General features: G+C 40.8%; 1 protein-coding gene across 1 annotated transcript in view; it reads left to right on the forward strand.

The window, feature by feature from the left end:
• The window catches only part of nlgn2a (neuroligin 2a), a 173,044-nt gene that overhangs the window by 57,412 nt on the left and 100,448 nt on the right, over positions 1-15,184 (forward strand). The window contains exon 3 of the mRNA XM_040140913.1: positions 2,091-2,994. Within this exon, the coding sequence (XP_039996847.1) occupies positions 2,499-2,994 (496 nt within the window). The 5' untranslated portion in view covers positions 2,091-2,498. The remainder of the gene's footprint in view (positions 1-2,090; positions 2,995-15,184) is intronic.

Here is a 15,184-nt window from a genome sequence, read left to right on the forward strand (position 1 = left end):
GGCTGATCAGAGAGAAGCTTTTCATTAACACCAGGACCTGTTTCCTCTCCATCTACAGTCCGGCTTTTCATCTAGTATTTGTTCTCACTGTCCCTGCTCCTTTATTTCCCACTCTCTCTTCATCTCGGCCTCTATGTCTCCCAGTTTCCAACTTTTAATTGTTTTGGAGGATGACGGTTTAATGGTAGATGATATGGTGTGTGTGTGGGTGTGTGGGTGGGTGGGTGGGTGGTTGGAGGGCTCGTCCCTGTGTGCATTGCAAAGCAGTCTGCCCTCTAGACTCTCCGCTGTTTAATAAAGAGCGCACATCGCTCTGCCCGCTTCTCTATGGAAGGATGCACACCCAGGCGCACACATGGGGCTATGGGCAGAACAACATCCACACTTAGAGGAACCAAGGCAGCCACCAATATATTTAGGCTGAACACACTGTACCAAGAGAAGACAATGAGCCACTACAGACGCTACAGACTTGCTTGCAATTACTGCTCCCTGAAAGAACCCAAATGTGTTTTTTACCACACTTTTCCGTACAAGCTGGAGTGTATCCTCACCTCAAAGAACTTGTGTTGTACAGAAGAAACGCTATTATTACGTGAACCCGGCTCCTTATTTGGATGTCTTACATCACTGAGTGAGACTGCTCACCTATTCATCAGCCTAATTATCTGCCATCTTGCATCAGGACTTAACTCCCATACTTTAAAATTCCAATGGCTTTATTGGCAGTGGGAGAGGGATAAAACAAAGACGACAACAACAACACAGAGTCGCCTCAGTGGGTGCAGACGATGCAATAATATGGTTAATGATGACTTTAAATGGGACAATTATCGCATGGGGATAAAGCAAGAGAGAGTGTGAGAGAGAGGAAAAGGTGATGTTGAATTTTAAAAATCAGATAAGACTGAAATAGTATGTGAGATTTCTTGCTTTTTTCCTATACAGTCTTCATTACTGCTGGGGTCCGTGTCCTGTACCATTGCATAACACCACCCAACAATGTTATGACACTATAATCTCCTGCATGCCTCATGCATTTCGGACTCTGGGTCTGTTATATGAGGATTTGTGCATTTCTGCAGTAGATTACATGAATGAGTGTACGGTGTGTGGGCTCTCATTCATGTGTGGGTCAATTAAGGCTTACAATGTGCATGTGTGCATCTTTGTGTTCTGCATGTAACCAGAAAGTGTCCTGGGCTCTTATAAGCTGCTTACAGGCATACATTATTGACCTTTGACCTTACTGGGCAGTGAAAGGCTCACCCTAATCTCTTGCCTCAACTCTTCATCCACACTGTCTACTGTATCACCATCTCCCGAATCAGCACTGAAGCCTGTAAGAAATTTAATTACATAAATATTGAGGTATCAGTAGCAGTGTAGTTGAATGGAGACTTGTGAAGTGGTGTGACTACATCAGCTGCTCTATAGAGCTCTCTGCACAGATGTGTGCATGCTATGAGTAAGACGGCAGGTTAAACACAGTTCACCAAGAGGGAATTGGTGCATGTCCTCATACAGGTCAGACCAGGGCAGAGCGAACAAGTCCATTTTAGGGTTTTCATGCGTAATAGATAAGGAGTTATGTAGAAATGTGCTGTCAACATGGAGTATACATGAGATTTCTGCAGGTCAGATTATGTTGCAAAAACCATAGGAAATAAAATGTGATCACAAGGACTGCATTTGTTTTTGTTCCTTTCCTACATGCTGCAGAAGTGCATTTGTTCAGGCGGTGATGTGATGAAGTGAAGCAAAAAACTTTGATCGCCACATCCAAATATCACCACTGCCAAAATAAAGTTTATTCACTTGATCTCAACAATACTGTCTTTAGATTTAGTGTGTCGTTTCATCTCCCCTGCCTTCATTTCAGGAAATATTTTTCACTTGGCAACAGTAGAAGGGAAAATGTTTCAGTGACAGCATTTAATGGAATCTACTTCTGTTTTAAATAAATTTTAATCTCTCATTTTTCTCTCTCCCTCATTCCCCTTTGCCTCCTTCTCTCTCTTTCTCTTTCTCTGTGTATCACTGTCCATCTTTAAATCTCTTCCCTCCTCCCTCTCTGTCTCATTCCACAGAATTCAGTGGCTATTAAAAACATCAATCAAATTATCTGGATAATAGAAGACCAATAGTGATGGAACGCAACAGAGTCATGGCTGGGGAAGCATTTCGGATCGTCATTGCTCAGAATCAGCACTGACCTGGCACCCTGACCAAGGTCAAACCTTCTTCTCCAGTACCCCAAGGACCCTTCTTTGCCTGAGGAACTGCCTCCATCTCACCTTCAGTCAGCGCTCCTGGTCTTGATCAAACCTCCAAAAAGGCTCCTTTTAGTCTTTCAGGGTCTGCCTGCTTTTGTTGTTTTAATCCCTCTCTTATACTTTAATTCTACATTGTTGGTTATAATCTACATACTCGCATAAAAAGACAGAAGCACTCCAGAACAGAGTAGAAGCAGTTGGCTGAACAATAGGAAACCAGTCATGTACCCCTTTCCACTTGGTCTAAGCAAACAAAGTCGGTGGGGTTTGTTGTCAAGGACGCGCCCCCTAACTCTCATGACAGACTGGTTCCTGATGGGTGCCCTAGGCCTCATTTTGCTCTTCAGCCTGGCCTCGAGCCAGAAGGTGGACCCTTCCAAACACCCAATAGTCACCACCAACTACGGCAAGCTCAGAGGCATCAAGAAAGACTTGAACAATGAGATTCTAGGCCCTGTGGAGCAGTACCTGGGTGTGCCCTACGCCACAGCACCCATCGGCGACCGCCGCTTTCAGCCACCCGAAGCCCCGGGATCCTGGCAGGAGATCCGCAACGCCACACAGTTTGCCCCCGTGTGCCCTCAGAACGTCCACGGGGTGCTTCCAGAGATAATGCTGCCCGTGTGGTTCACAGACAACCTGGATGTGGCGGCGGGTTACATCCAGAACCAGAGCGAGGACTGCCTCTACCTCAATATCTACGTGCCCACGGAGGATGGTGAGTGGACAGTTTTAAATGAGGGGATGGTGGAGGGTGGGAGTTAAAGGACTTTGTGGGTAGCAGTAAGACCACTAAATAGATCTTTGACTGTTCGCTAAGCCCTGCCCCCTGAGTTACTGTTGCTATGCCTGTCAAGCGCACAGTACATATTCAGTTTATAATGACTACAGGGGCAGATCTACCACTGTAAATTCTTTACAATTTTTGAAACAATGGATCCTAGATTTCAGACAGAGGTAAGGTCTGTCACTGGCATTACCTTTCATGAGTTAGTTGGAAACAGTTTGTTGACTTTTTAATGTTTCCAGCTGACATGTTTTAAAATGAGGGGTCTGCAAATGGGTCCTCTGTCCTTGATGGCTACATACATGATATTGTGCTAAAAGACTGAGGCTAAAGTTACATGTCCTCAGCAAAAAGGCAGCATCCTCACCAGTTGCTAATCCATGCAGAGGACAAATATAAATAAAGAAACAACACTCTTGTACAGCAGCGTAGAACTAGTTAGCTTTAAAAAAAATTAAAAAATGTAAGACCGGATTATTATTTCAATCTAACTGAAACCTATTTAGCTGCGTATCTTACACGTACACTTGGACAAGCACGACAGAGTTTAGATTTGTTGTTCAGGGGAGGGGTTTAGTGAATGGGAAATTAGGACCACCCTTAAGGGAGTGGAGCCTAGAGAAGTTCACTTAATGTGGAAAATTGTATGGAAAACTAGTGAATATCTTAATGCACTACTTTCAACATCATAAATATTGCATTTATGGTTCTTGTAGATTGTGAATATTAGTTTTAGAATATTGGGTGTGTGTACAATATGGAAATCCTTCCAAGGAGGGTCAAAGAATTTTTCAATTACCCTTCCCTGATTTTAGCACTAGATCCCATTCAAGGTGTTATAAAGCAAGAGAACAAAGGCCAGGACTGAAGCAGTTTCCAGGTCCACTATGAGGGTAGGATTAGGTGACATTTGACTTTTCTTACTTTTTTTTACCTTCACGAACCCTCTTGTCTCTACTCAGATCATACTGCAGACATTCTTGTCTGCCTGGGCACTATTAGGTGTGTGAGCAATAAAAGAAAAATATTCTCATTTAGTTGGCAGGTGTGATATGAAGAGTAGAGACTCCCATCACACCCCTCTCTCTCTCCTTGCCTTGGGTATTGAAGGATGTGTTTCACATTTGTCTTGTCATTGCTATATCTCTAATATGAGCAGCACAAAGCCAGCACTTTTCACAGAGAAAAGGCTGTAAGAATCATGTTGGTGGGTTTTCACATGTAGAAGATGTCTTCTTAATATACACTGGTTTGACCTCAGAGAACACCTGGAGGTCTTCAAAAATTGAACAAGGAAAGAAATTCACATCATCTGTTTTGACAAAGATGAATATAAGCACGTGTGTGCCTGAATGTAAGTGTGTATTGATCTACGTTTCTCTTACTGTCTCTATGTGCACATTGGTGTGTACATCCGTAGAGTGATGAGACACTGATTCCCTTTTTGAACATTTCCCTCATTCTAACACGTTTCGCTCTCCCTTTCAGCACTTCCATCAGTTGGCTGGACTTTTTTTTTTTTTTTTTTTTTTTTTTTAAAGCCCCTCACAGATCAACACACTTCCTTCCGCCTCTCCACTCCAACACTGCAGCCTCAGCCCTCGACACCTCACCATTGGCACTTATAGCTCCTCGGGCACATATAGAACACAATAGATCAGGTCTCGAGTCATTTCACACTGTCTCACAGCGTGTTTTTTTTCCTTTTATACTCAGATGTACGACTTGGTGGAAATGAGAGTGCCATAACACGGAGATATATATATACACACTCCCACCCACTCGCTTACGCACTGTCCCACTGATGTACAGTGCACTCTCTCTCTGAAAATGTCACACAGGTGTAAAATACTTCATAGTGACCTTCATTAATCAGAATGAAACATCAGCATTACACCCAACATTGTCAGCATAATACACAATGTCTTAATGTTTAATGAATTGAAAAGATATTAGCATTGTAAATACCTATTACTAGTATAAAAGTCTTTATTTATTGAAAAAAAGCAGGTTGCATATGAACTTGTTTCATCCCTCATCCTTCATTATCACTCCTGGTATATTTATAGTGGTCAGGTTAGGCATGACATTGCTAGCCTCAGCATTCCTCTAGCAGCCCTGGGGTTGTCTTTCTCTTTGCTCTTCCTTTTCTCCTGCTTCTCCTCCTGCATTGATTTTTTTTTTTTTTTTTTTTTTTTTTTTTTTTGACGAGAGGAGAAGAGTGGAATAAAGAGGAGGGCAATGGACAGTGGATAAAGAGAGGAGTTTAAAAAAGAAAAGCAGTAGAGAGTAGAGAGGAGAGGCAAGGAAAAAAAAGAGGGGAGGTAATGAGCAACAGGGGAGAGGAGAAAAGAGGAGGAGAGAAGAGAGAAAAGTGGATGAAACGAAAGAAGTTGAGCAGAGGAGATGAGAGGAAGAAATGAGAAGAGGAGACAAGGAAAGGAGCAGAGAGGCAACAAGGAGAAGAGAGGAGAAGAGAAGATAAAAAGCATTTGGGCACGAGATCAAACAACAGCCCTCCCTTACTGTCCATTGGGACAGACCACTGTGACACACCACAAAGTTATTTTCTCTTGCCATGCTGTTGATTCCGCCTCTATTCTTCTTACTTTTAAAACATGAACGCGGCGTCTCTCAGAATCTCTGAAGGCCTTTTGCTTGTATCCTTTTTTCCGGGCACCCTTAAGACAGAATCCCTAAAAACCTCTTCTCATTTTAAGTGGATTAAGCCTGCAGAATTACTTCTTAATGCTGCCATCAGTGCAAATGGAAGGAGGTTGGACACTGACATAAATGTGTGTGTTTGTTCATAGATAAATAAAATACGTTAACATTTGGTTACTCATTGCTCCTCAATTAGTACTTAAGTACTTAGTATGTTGCAAGGTTAGTCATGTGTTTTCATTTTTCAATAATTCCATGGTACAAACGAACGAACATGTTTTTCTGAATTTCTAATAATTTAGGAACGAACCAAGAAATGAAACACAAGTAATCATCCTCTCTCATCTTACTAATCATCTTACTATCTGATTAACAGCAGCTTAATCTAAAATGCAAATGAGGATTTTAGTGCTTTTAGATTTGACTTCCAATGTGCCAGTATTTCAGAGCCAGTAATAATATTTATTGGTTCCTGCTCGGCCCTTAACTCTAGCACTGTTCTCAACATACTTAATGGATCATTATTGAAGTCCATGCTAAAATAGGCTTCAGCACCTTAAAAATACAAGTACTCATTAAATTGTGACCTATTCCAAGACTGTCCCTTGAAAAACAATCCCGTAGGTCATCCGTGCAAGCAGCTTATTACAACCCATAGTTACATTTTATTGTTAGGCAACCTATAGCGACTGTAGTTATTATGACGGGAGCAAACAAGGAAGTCAGGGGACGTAGTGTACATAGCGACAAAGTCTGCATTAGTACGTGGACGGTTGGGGTGGATGGATTGTTGACAAAACACAGGACTTTGACAATGGAGACCGCTGTTCGCTTCCTGTTTGAAACCAGTCATCATTGTTTCTTTTGTCCATGAAAGTTCTGCAACCTTAACTGCGTGTTTTTTATTGTAACCATGGGGACAAAGGTCCAGTACGCTTGCTGCCACAGGGGCGCTATTTCAGGAGATGATCCCATGGTTCATATCAGAGGGTAGGGAAAAATGACCTTTATGGTTGTTGAGGTTGCAGGACTTGTTGCCTGTTCCACGTGAACACTTATAAAAGAATTCATACAGTTATGAAGCAGTAATAATGAAGGATGGTCCTGGATTTGAATGACTTCTAACTCTATAGGAATCAAGTGATGGTCATTGGAATACCACTATGATATAAAGTGTTAACTATAAACCCAGCTTGTACTGCTAGTCCCTGTGGTAGCATAGAATATCAGGCCTTAGGACCCTGGGGAACTGGTTTTGCCCTCCAGCAGGTTGCTCCCTCACCAAATACAGGGAGGGAGGGGCTCCACTGGTTCCCCTGGAGATGACATCCCATAAATCATAGCGAGAGGTTTTCATCTGGCTCCTGCAGAGTCACGCTGGATCGATGGACGAGGGGAAGGGAGGAAAGGACCGTCCTCTGCTACTGCTGCTGCCTCAGGCCCACAGACAGACCGCACGCTTCTCTCAGCAGTCAGCATCTGTTAACACAGAGAAAGACTTCATGGTGAATGAGCTGGAGTGGCTGGACTCAGCAGCCCCTAAATAGGAACTCTCTGTAAATATTTACCCCACATACAGGATCTCGTACTGTATAGTTGTACTTTGTGCAGTTAGGCAGAGGGGATAAATTTGATGCAGAAACCATTGCTTTAATATTTTACCAGTTAGTCGAATATTAATATTTTACAGATTAGGAGATTCATCTAAACGATTAATTTTCCTCCAAAGAATCAAATTGACCATTTGATTACTATTTTTCAAACATTATCTATTGTTTTTATACCCTACATTCCCTGCACAAAGAAATGTGCTTCAAATAGTGGCAGAATTAAAATAATTAGATAAGGTACACGTCCCAACAAGCTCAATGCACACACACACACACACATTTGGCACTGTCAGTTAACGTAGAATAAGCCCAGATTCTAGCCTAAACATTTTCTCAAACTCTTATTCAGTGTAAATTCTCAGGTGGCAGGCAGGCGGCTTTATGGCTCCATGAGTGTATTTAGCAGTTACAAGTACAAAAGATATTTAAAAAGCTCCCCCTACTAATAACACTTGCGGTGGTTTTGCCTTTTCTGGCAGTCCATGATGCAGAAAAGCACCTGTGTGTTTTCTCTTCAGGTGCTCTGTGCATAGCGCTAGGGCTGCTGTGGTATGCCATCGAAACCTAGCCCAGTATACAAACCACCTTTTAGTTTTGGGATAATTTGATACTCCCATACTTTCAAAGCCTCGGGTCTTTGAAAACTTTTAAGCTGAGCTAAGTCGGACTCTGCTGCAGCCACCATTTTCTAAAACTACTCCAGTTGACTGGAGCCAAAAACGGCTGATGTCATGATGCAGCAACTACGTAGTGATATTGAAGAAAAATATTTGTTACAAATAAATTTAAGCGTTTTAGAAAAAATAAAAAAAACGATGCATCGGTTTAAAATATTGTTGTCGACACATTTTCAGCATCAGTGTCATCGATTATGTCGACTAATCACGGCAGCCCTCGTAAAAACAGGTTTTGGGTTTGTGACGAAAGCTTATCTCATCAGTAGACCCACACTTGCTGAAGTGTCTACACTGACTGTCTAGCATCTACACCAGCTGTGTATTTTCTTGCACAAGCAAGAGTGCTACTTGGGCAGCTAAGCCTTCAGTTCTTTACATTCGTAACAGGTGACCTTATTCCAAGTGACCTAGCGTTTTACTACTTCAACAGTTGTCCAAACAAATAATAATGTTCTCCCCATTCTTCCATGAATTATATTTTCCTTATTTTACCATGGTTTTTTACCATCACATGGGGAAAAAAAACTTGAGACTACATTTCTTAAAGGGAAGTGTAGTTTTTATATTTGGCTGTATACATTTTTCGCCTTCAAACCACTTCTCACTCATCCCTGTGGCACTTCTTGATTGGCTTAAGGCTGTTGCCCATCAGTTACTCTTTGTCCAACCAATCTACAGTACCAATACTCATCTCACACATCCTCAGACAAACTTGCAGCCATCAAACAAGCATGGATTTGGAAAAAACTGAGACAGACTCCACCACTAATAGAACTTTATTGGTGGTAGGCTGGGGTTTAATACCCTAATAAGCTGTTACAAAGTGACTTATAAATAGGTAGTTCTGCTCAATTAGTCATGTTCTAAGGGGGTATACATTGGTTTTGCCAGATAATCCCCTGGGATTTGAACCGCTAACCTCAGCACTGTGCTTCTTGGGCTGAGCTTCAGGGTGCAAGCTGGGGGCCTAATAAATTATTCTGTCCAACACTTCATCCATCCCCATGCATCAAACTCAAACTCCCACATCTCCCCATTCTGCAATATTTCAATTTTCTGAGGAGATTCATCAAGAAGGGTTCGATACTAACACGATACTGCACACCATGGCTGAGGGCTGTTCTGCGACTTTGCCAAAGGGCTAGAGATGAATAAATAAATAAAAGTGATTAAAACAAACAGATAAATAATGGAAAAAGAGAGAGGTGCCAGCATGCAGCAAAGGAAATATGATATATATATTCCTTCTGATACCAGAAAATTCTACTCCATCTCTTTCTTTGTCGTCTTTTTCTCCTGCCAGCCCCAGTTGATATCCTCTGAAGAACAAAAATGGGAGGAAAAAAGGGATTATGGGGGGGAAATATATCACCATCTTTCTGCAGGAACAATACAGTTCCCCCAGAATGAACAATTCCTGTTAGATACAATATGGGTGCCTGTAGCTCCCAGGGGACTCATGAAATATCCACTGTCTTTCTCTCTCCGTCGCACACAAACCCTTTATCACATACCCAAAAATTTTTCTTTGATGTGAGCATGCTTGCCAGAGCTGAAGGAGATAATATAGAGCCTTTAATAAAAAGACACGGACACACTGAGAGGCAGAAAGTTGGATTTGAAGTTAGGCATCTAGGTAGTTGTCATTTTATGGAAGATGGAGGTCAGAAGAGAAGGTCCCATCCAGCTTGTAGTCAAATCCTTACCAACCATATCTGATAGTCCATCTTTGCTTTTTGCGCCTCCTCGCATGTCTGACCTCGCCACCTCTCCCTCTCCTCTGTTTAGTCTGATCCTCTCTGCTCTGTGCTCTATCTTGAGGCACGGTGAAGAAGAAAGAGACTGGCCTGTTTGGTCAAAGCTTTGTCTTACTCTGGGAGGTTTCTGAGGGTGAAGAGAGAATCAGATCATCCAGGATCGAGGACTCGCTTTGAACTTTTCCATTCATCCATCTACGGCTGTCCAGTACAAAGCTAGAGAGAGAGGACACTGACAGCCACAGTACTCAGAGTGCCGGCTAGATGTTGAAAATTCCAACAAAAGGACTAAAATTATGAAATGTATCAACAGAAAGATTATCTCACTTGAATTATTTCACTTGAATCGCATAGTTTAACTATAACGTGAGCGGAACCAGAAGCAGTGTGCTTTTAAAAATAGTACTTCTTAGGCTCACCCTCATTCCACATCTGGAACGCCACGCACATCTCTGTGTGTGGCGTTCATCTCTGATTCTATTAACAGTCCCATTAGGTTTGGTGTTGTGCCCACTGAAGGCTGTTCCCCAAAGTTGTAGAAACAGTCGAGTAGCTCCCTATCAACATTCATTAAAAATAGTGACGGGACAAGCCCCCGTACAAAACTAATAACTATTAAATCAACTTTTTTAGAAATGTTTGACAAACTTCTCCTAGCAACCGCTATCACAGCTTTCACGTCGACTGAAGATGACATGAGCAGGTCGTATACGTCCCTGGCTACTAACTGGTTAGGACAGAACAAAACAAAACAACTCCCCTTCCAACAATAACATCGGCTAACATGAACGTAGTGTGTGGGCTGAATGAATATAGTCAAAAGACATGGCAGTTCAGTCTGATTATTAGGCTACCTTATGCCTTCTCACAACAGAAATATAGGTTACATTTTAAAATGGTTCTTTGATGCAGGATAATTAGCCTACAAAATACTAAATATGATTTGTATTGATCACATGTGCTTTAATAAACCTGGTTGGGCTTACTGGGATCCTTTTTCTTGTAACCCCCATTGATTCCTTTTATTGCTTTCATTCTGTCTGGTTTCAGTGTCTTTAACTGGTTTTTAAATTGGCCTTAAATCCAATTCAAGGTAGCATTTAAAGGTCTTCTAAAGCATTACATTTAGTTCCACCCTTTGTGAAGTCACAGTGTTTGGAGTGTTGGTTGCATGTGTCTGTATGTGGTGTGTAAGTCCTTATATATCACTGTGAAGGACCGAAAGGTCGTGTATATTTGAGTAAACAGTAATAATTTTTCTTGACAGTATATTTAGAGCGTCAAATCACGTTTGCCAACAGATAACAAAGATCTCAAAAATAAACTGGAAACAGACATTCGAATCGGGAAAATCTATATCTGTAATAATTGGTGAGTCAGAGTAGGGAGGGAAAAGTTATGTGGCGATCAGCAGTGTTAAACAAAAATGTATGACAGATAACTGACTTGATGTTAAACCAGGATAATCAGATTACATTCACCCATAGGAACTGAAGAAGGATCTTGGATTAGTGGCAAAAAACACCTTCAAGACTAGAACAGCAAATTCAGTTGCCTTTGATGTAGTACCTCTAGATATACTCTTAGGTATTAATTTCTTGTTTGATTATTTAGATCCATGAAAAACAAAAATATTGTCTTTTATTTAAAGACAGAAAACATTTAGACATGTCAGTAAATATGCCAAGACAGTTCCCAAGGGGTAACAAAGCTCTATCTATGTTTGATATTTGCAAAAATCTGGACGGTAACATCAGTCCTTTCAACAGAGATCTACAATATCCAATATGAGACATGAGCTGAGAGGAGAAGAACAGTGGAGAGCTAAGCAGGTATAGCCTGTGGGTGTGATGGACTGTTGAAATGGAGGACAGGTTATTAGAAATGTGTCCAGAACTATTGAGGCTAACATGTCTTACAAGACAAATCTTTACAGACAAAGAGAAGACATGGGGAGAACCCTTATCAGGTGTGTGAAAGGGAGTTAGTGTGTGTCTGTGGGTCTGAAAGAGGGAGAAAGAACTCTGTCAAAAAGAGATCATCTTAAATGTGTGGTGTGTGATGGACTGTTATTTTTCAAATCTTGCAGGGTGTGTTTGGATTTGAGAGCAGATCTGTCTGTGAAATCTCCTCTGGTGTGTGGGATACAGTCCAATTTTATTATTGGTTATAGTTTTATAAGTTTTGAAATCTGAATTTGGACTAGGATATTACTTCATTTAAGTCACGTTTGAGGGGGTTGACAATTCAGCAGAGATGAATTTCTTTGCCAGTGTACTGCACCATTAACAAATCTCCGCCCACTACTTGAAACTTGACTACACTACTGGTGATTTCCTAAATCCAGGGAAAAGTAGAAAGTATGTGCAAACTGGATTTTAGCATTTGACTTAATTTGATTAAAACGCACAGCATTTTCTTAACATGACAAAAGGCACAGTATAGTCACAAAATTGATTACATCCTGTTGACATCATGGTCAACTACTTAAAGGAAAAGATACTCGAGCTATATGGTCAAAAATCATATAGTTCCAAAATCAGTTATAAAAATGATAGAAAAGATTTGAATATATTTAAAAGTTATGAGGTTTACAAGAACTGCCTGATGTCAAAATCTTCATTGAGACCAATGGGTGACTGAGTAATTTTGGAGAGTTTCCCAGTGAAGACGACATTTTTCATTCTGCCTTTCTCTTTCTGGCCCATCCTCCTTTAAATCTTTCCGTTGTCTTTTGTTTTTGTAGGGAAAAAGAAATCATTTAAAAAACCAAAACTTTCAAGTGACCATTCGCTAAGCCCTGCCCACGTCAGTTACTGTTTCTATGCCACTCAAGCTTTGTGATTTTGCACTGCACAGACAGTATGTACAGTAGTTTACAATGATAATGTGTCAGATTTTCTACTTAAAAATCGTAGTAATTTTTTACACTTAGACTTGGATTAATCTTGGTCGTAGACAAACCTTGGACTCGATTGGTGTGAATTTGCTTTTGTTAGTCCTTCTTATATTAGGAACATTTCAAGTGTAACTCTGTAAAAATAACATCTGCAGATATCGATAATGATAATTAAAGACAATTATTTGCATATTTAACTCAGTAGCTTTACTTATTGTGGATGCAATCAAATGAAGCGGTTTCATAATGTGATTACATGACTGAGGCGGAGTTCTCTACCAGATGATATTGATCACATTTTGAAGCCCTCACTTAGCCTCTGAAGCAACAGTATAGTTAGTGAGAGACACTGAAATGAAGAGAGGATGACAACCAGGGAAGGAGGGAGGTTCAAGGAGCGCAGCATTTAGATGGCAGACACAAGAAAGGGGGAAGTGGGTGCAGAGGGGGTTGTCTTGGTAACCATCCACCACTTCCTGTATCTTCCTGTCAGGGCGTGCATCAAAGGCCACGTGCATTTTGCCTTTCCTCTAAACTCTGAATGAAGGAATTAGCACGGGCTCAGTTCCAGCTATTTTTAGCCTATAAGCCAGAGAGATGGATAGAAAGGGAGGGAATTTGAGAAGGGAGTGTGTGTTTGTTTGGATGCATGCGTGGGTGGGTTTTAGTATGCAGTTGGTGTGTGTGTGATGTGTCTGCATGTCCGTGCACATCACATGGTCCTAATGATCTCTGCGGTGTGTTTCTTATGCGTTTTGTCACATTCATCTGGGCCATTGGTTCGATTGACTCTCCTGTCCTCCCCCCGTCTTTCTCTGTGTTCCTCTCATTGAGCTCATATTATCTCTCTTCTTCATGCATTGCCACCCTTTTCATCCATCCACTCTTTCCCTATTTTGCCTCTCTGCCCTTCTCCCTCCCTCCTTCCTTTTCCCTCAAGCGTATCCCCCACCTCCTGCCCGCAATTCTCACAGCTTCGCAGTCATCACCATATGCTTTGGTTGAGCAATGAAGGCAGAAATAGTATTTAGCTGTAGACAGTCCATTTAAATGATCTTTTTAGCCTCAGGAGAGTGACTTGACTTTACAACAGTACTTAAATAATAAGCTCTCCGGCTTTGACTATCCATGTTCTTTTGGCTTGGCTTCTGTAGCAGCGCTCCAGCACAATCTGGGATATCATCTGATTTAACTCAAGGGTTGATGAAGTACATCTAATGCGATTTGATGAAGTATGGTGTACCCTATCATATCAAATAAACATTCCATTGAAAATATGTTCTCACCCACAGGTGGGGCAGTGGTGTATTGAAACCTCTTAAAAGGACATGTTAACTCAAACCTTTAAAGCTAAAATTGGCGATATTTTTTTATTTTAAAGCTGCACTTACCAATAATTACATATCAACAATGGTTCAAATGGCGATGTAAAAGGAGTCACTCATAGTGATGGCTCCACAGAAATTTGTCCCCCTACTCTGCAGCTCCCCTCAGTTCTACATAACTTTTTAGCATCTTTTAGCTCATTGCTTTGGTTGTCTGGCTCACAACTATAATGTGTTGGTTCACTCTCACTGCTCTCAATAAATTCAGCAGGCAGCTGTCAATTTTGTGTTTACAACTTTTTTCTGCTGCCACCACGTGTTCAAAAAACTACCTGCTGGTTTAAATAACAGATTATTATTGGCTGGACCACAACAGCGGGGCCACCCCTATAAATGCAAGTGCATTCACATTTCCTCATTTGTTGACAACTTTTTCACTTCATACCAGAAACAAATAGCTAAAACTACTTCACAAATACGACACTAGATGCTACATAATGTTTGCTATAGTTTGACTGTGTTCGATACAAAGTAATTAAATGCAGCTTTAAATATATATTTAAACTCTAAAGGCTAAAAGGTTTCTTTCATAACACAACTGCATTCTATTTGATAGCTGGATATTTTCCTATATATTTGTTTGGTATTGTGATGGCTTATTTGGATAATGTAGTTTCCAAACTTTCTATTGGTATATTGGCTTTGTTGCTACAGTTGTACAGTTGTGGTGAAGCAGGGCTTTTCTAACTAACTAACAGGATCCAGGATTGTTATATGTATAACAGGCCTTGGCATTCATAAACTGCCATCAGTTCTCAGTGTATTTGCCTTTCATAATTAATTCTTCACTTTATTGATACAGTTCACACTCTGAACTGCTGAATCAGGAGCATAGTCAGCTATCCTGGTACCATGTTGTTGACGAGACCAACAGCATTTGAAAATTACCAAGCAATGCTGTGAAACAGTGATAAGCAGGTATCAAAACAGGGTTGTACAGTGTGACAAGAATTTATTGAATTGTAACAATGAACAGAGTGAAACTGACATTAGACATTCTTATTTCATTTTTAAATAGGAAACATGGTTCTTCCTTTATACTAAATATAAACCTTTTTCACTTTAATGGAAGAACCACACAGAGAAATTAAAAAAAATGATGTAATACTGCTTGTTTAAAAAGGATTAC

This window comes from Xiphias gladius, chromosome 12, assembly GCF_016859285.1.
Source record: "Xiphias gladius isolate SHS-SW01 ecotype Sanya breed wild chromosome 12, ASM1685928v1, whole genome shotgun sequence".
NCBI lineage: Eukaryota > Metazoa > Chordata > Actinopteri > Istiophoriformes > Xiphiidae > Xiphias > Xiphias gladius.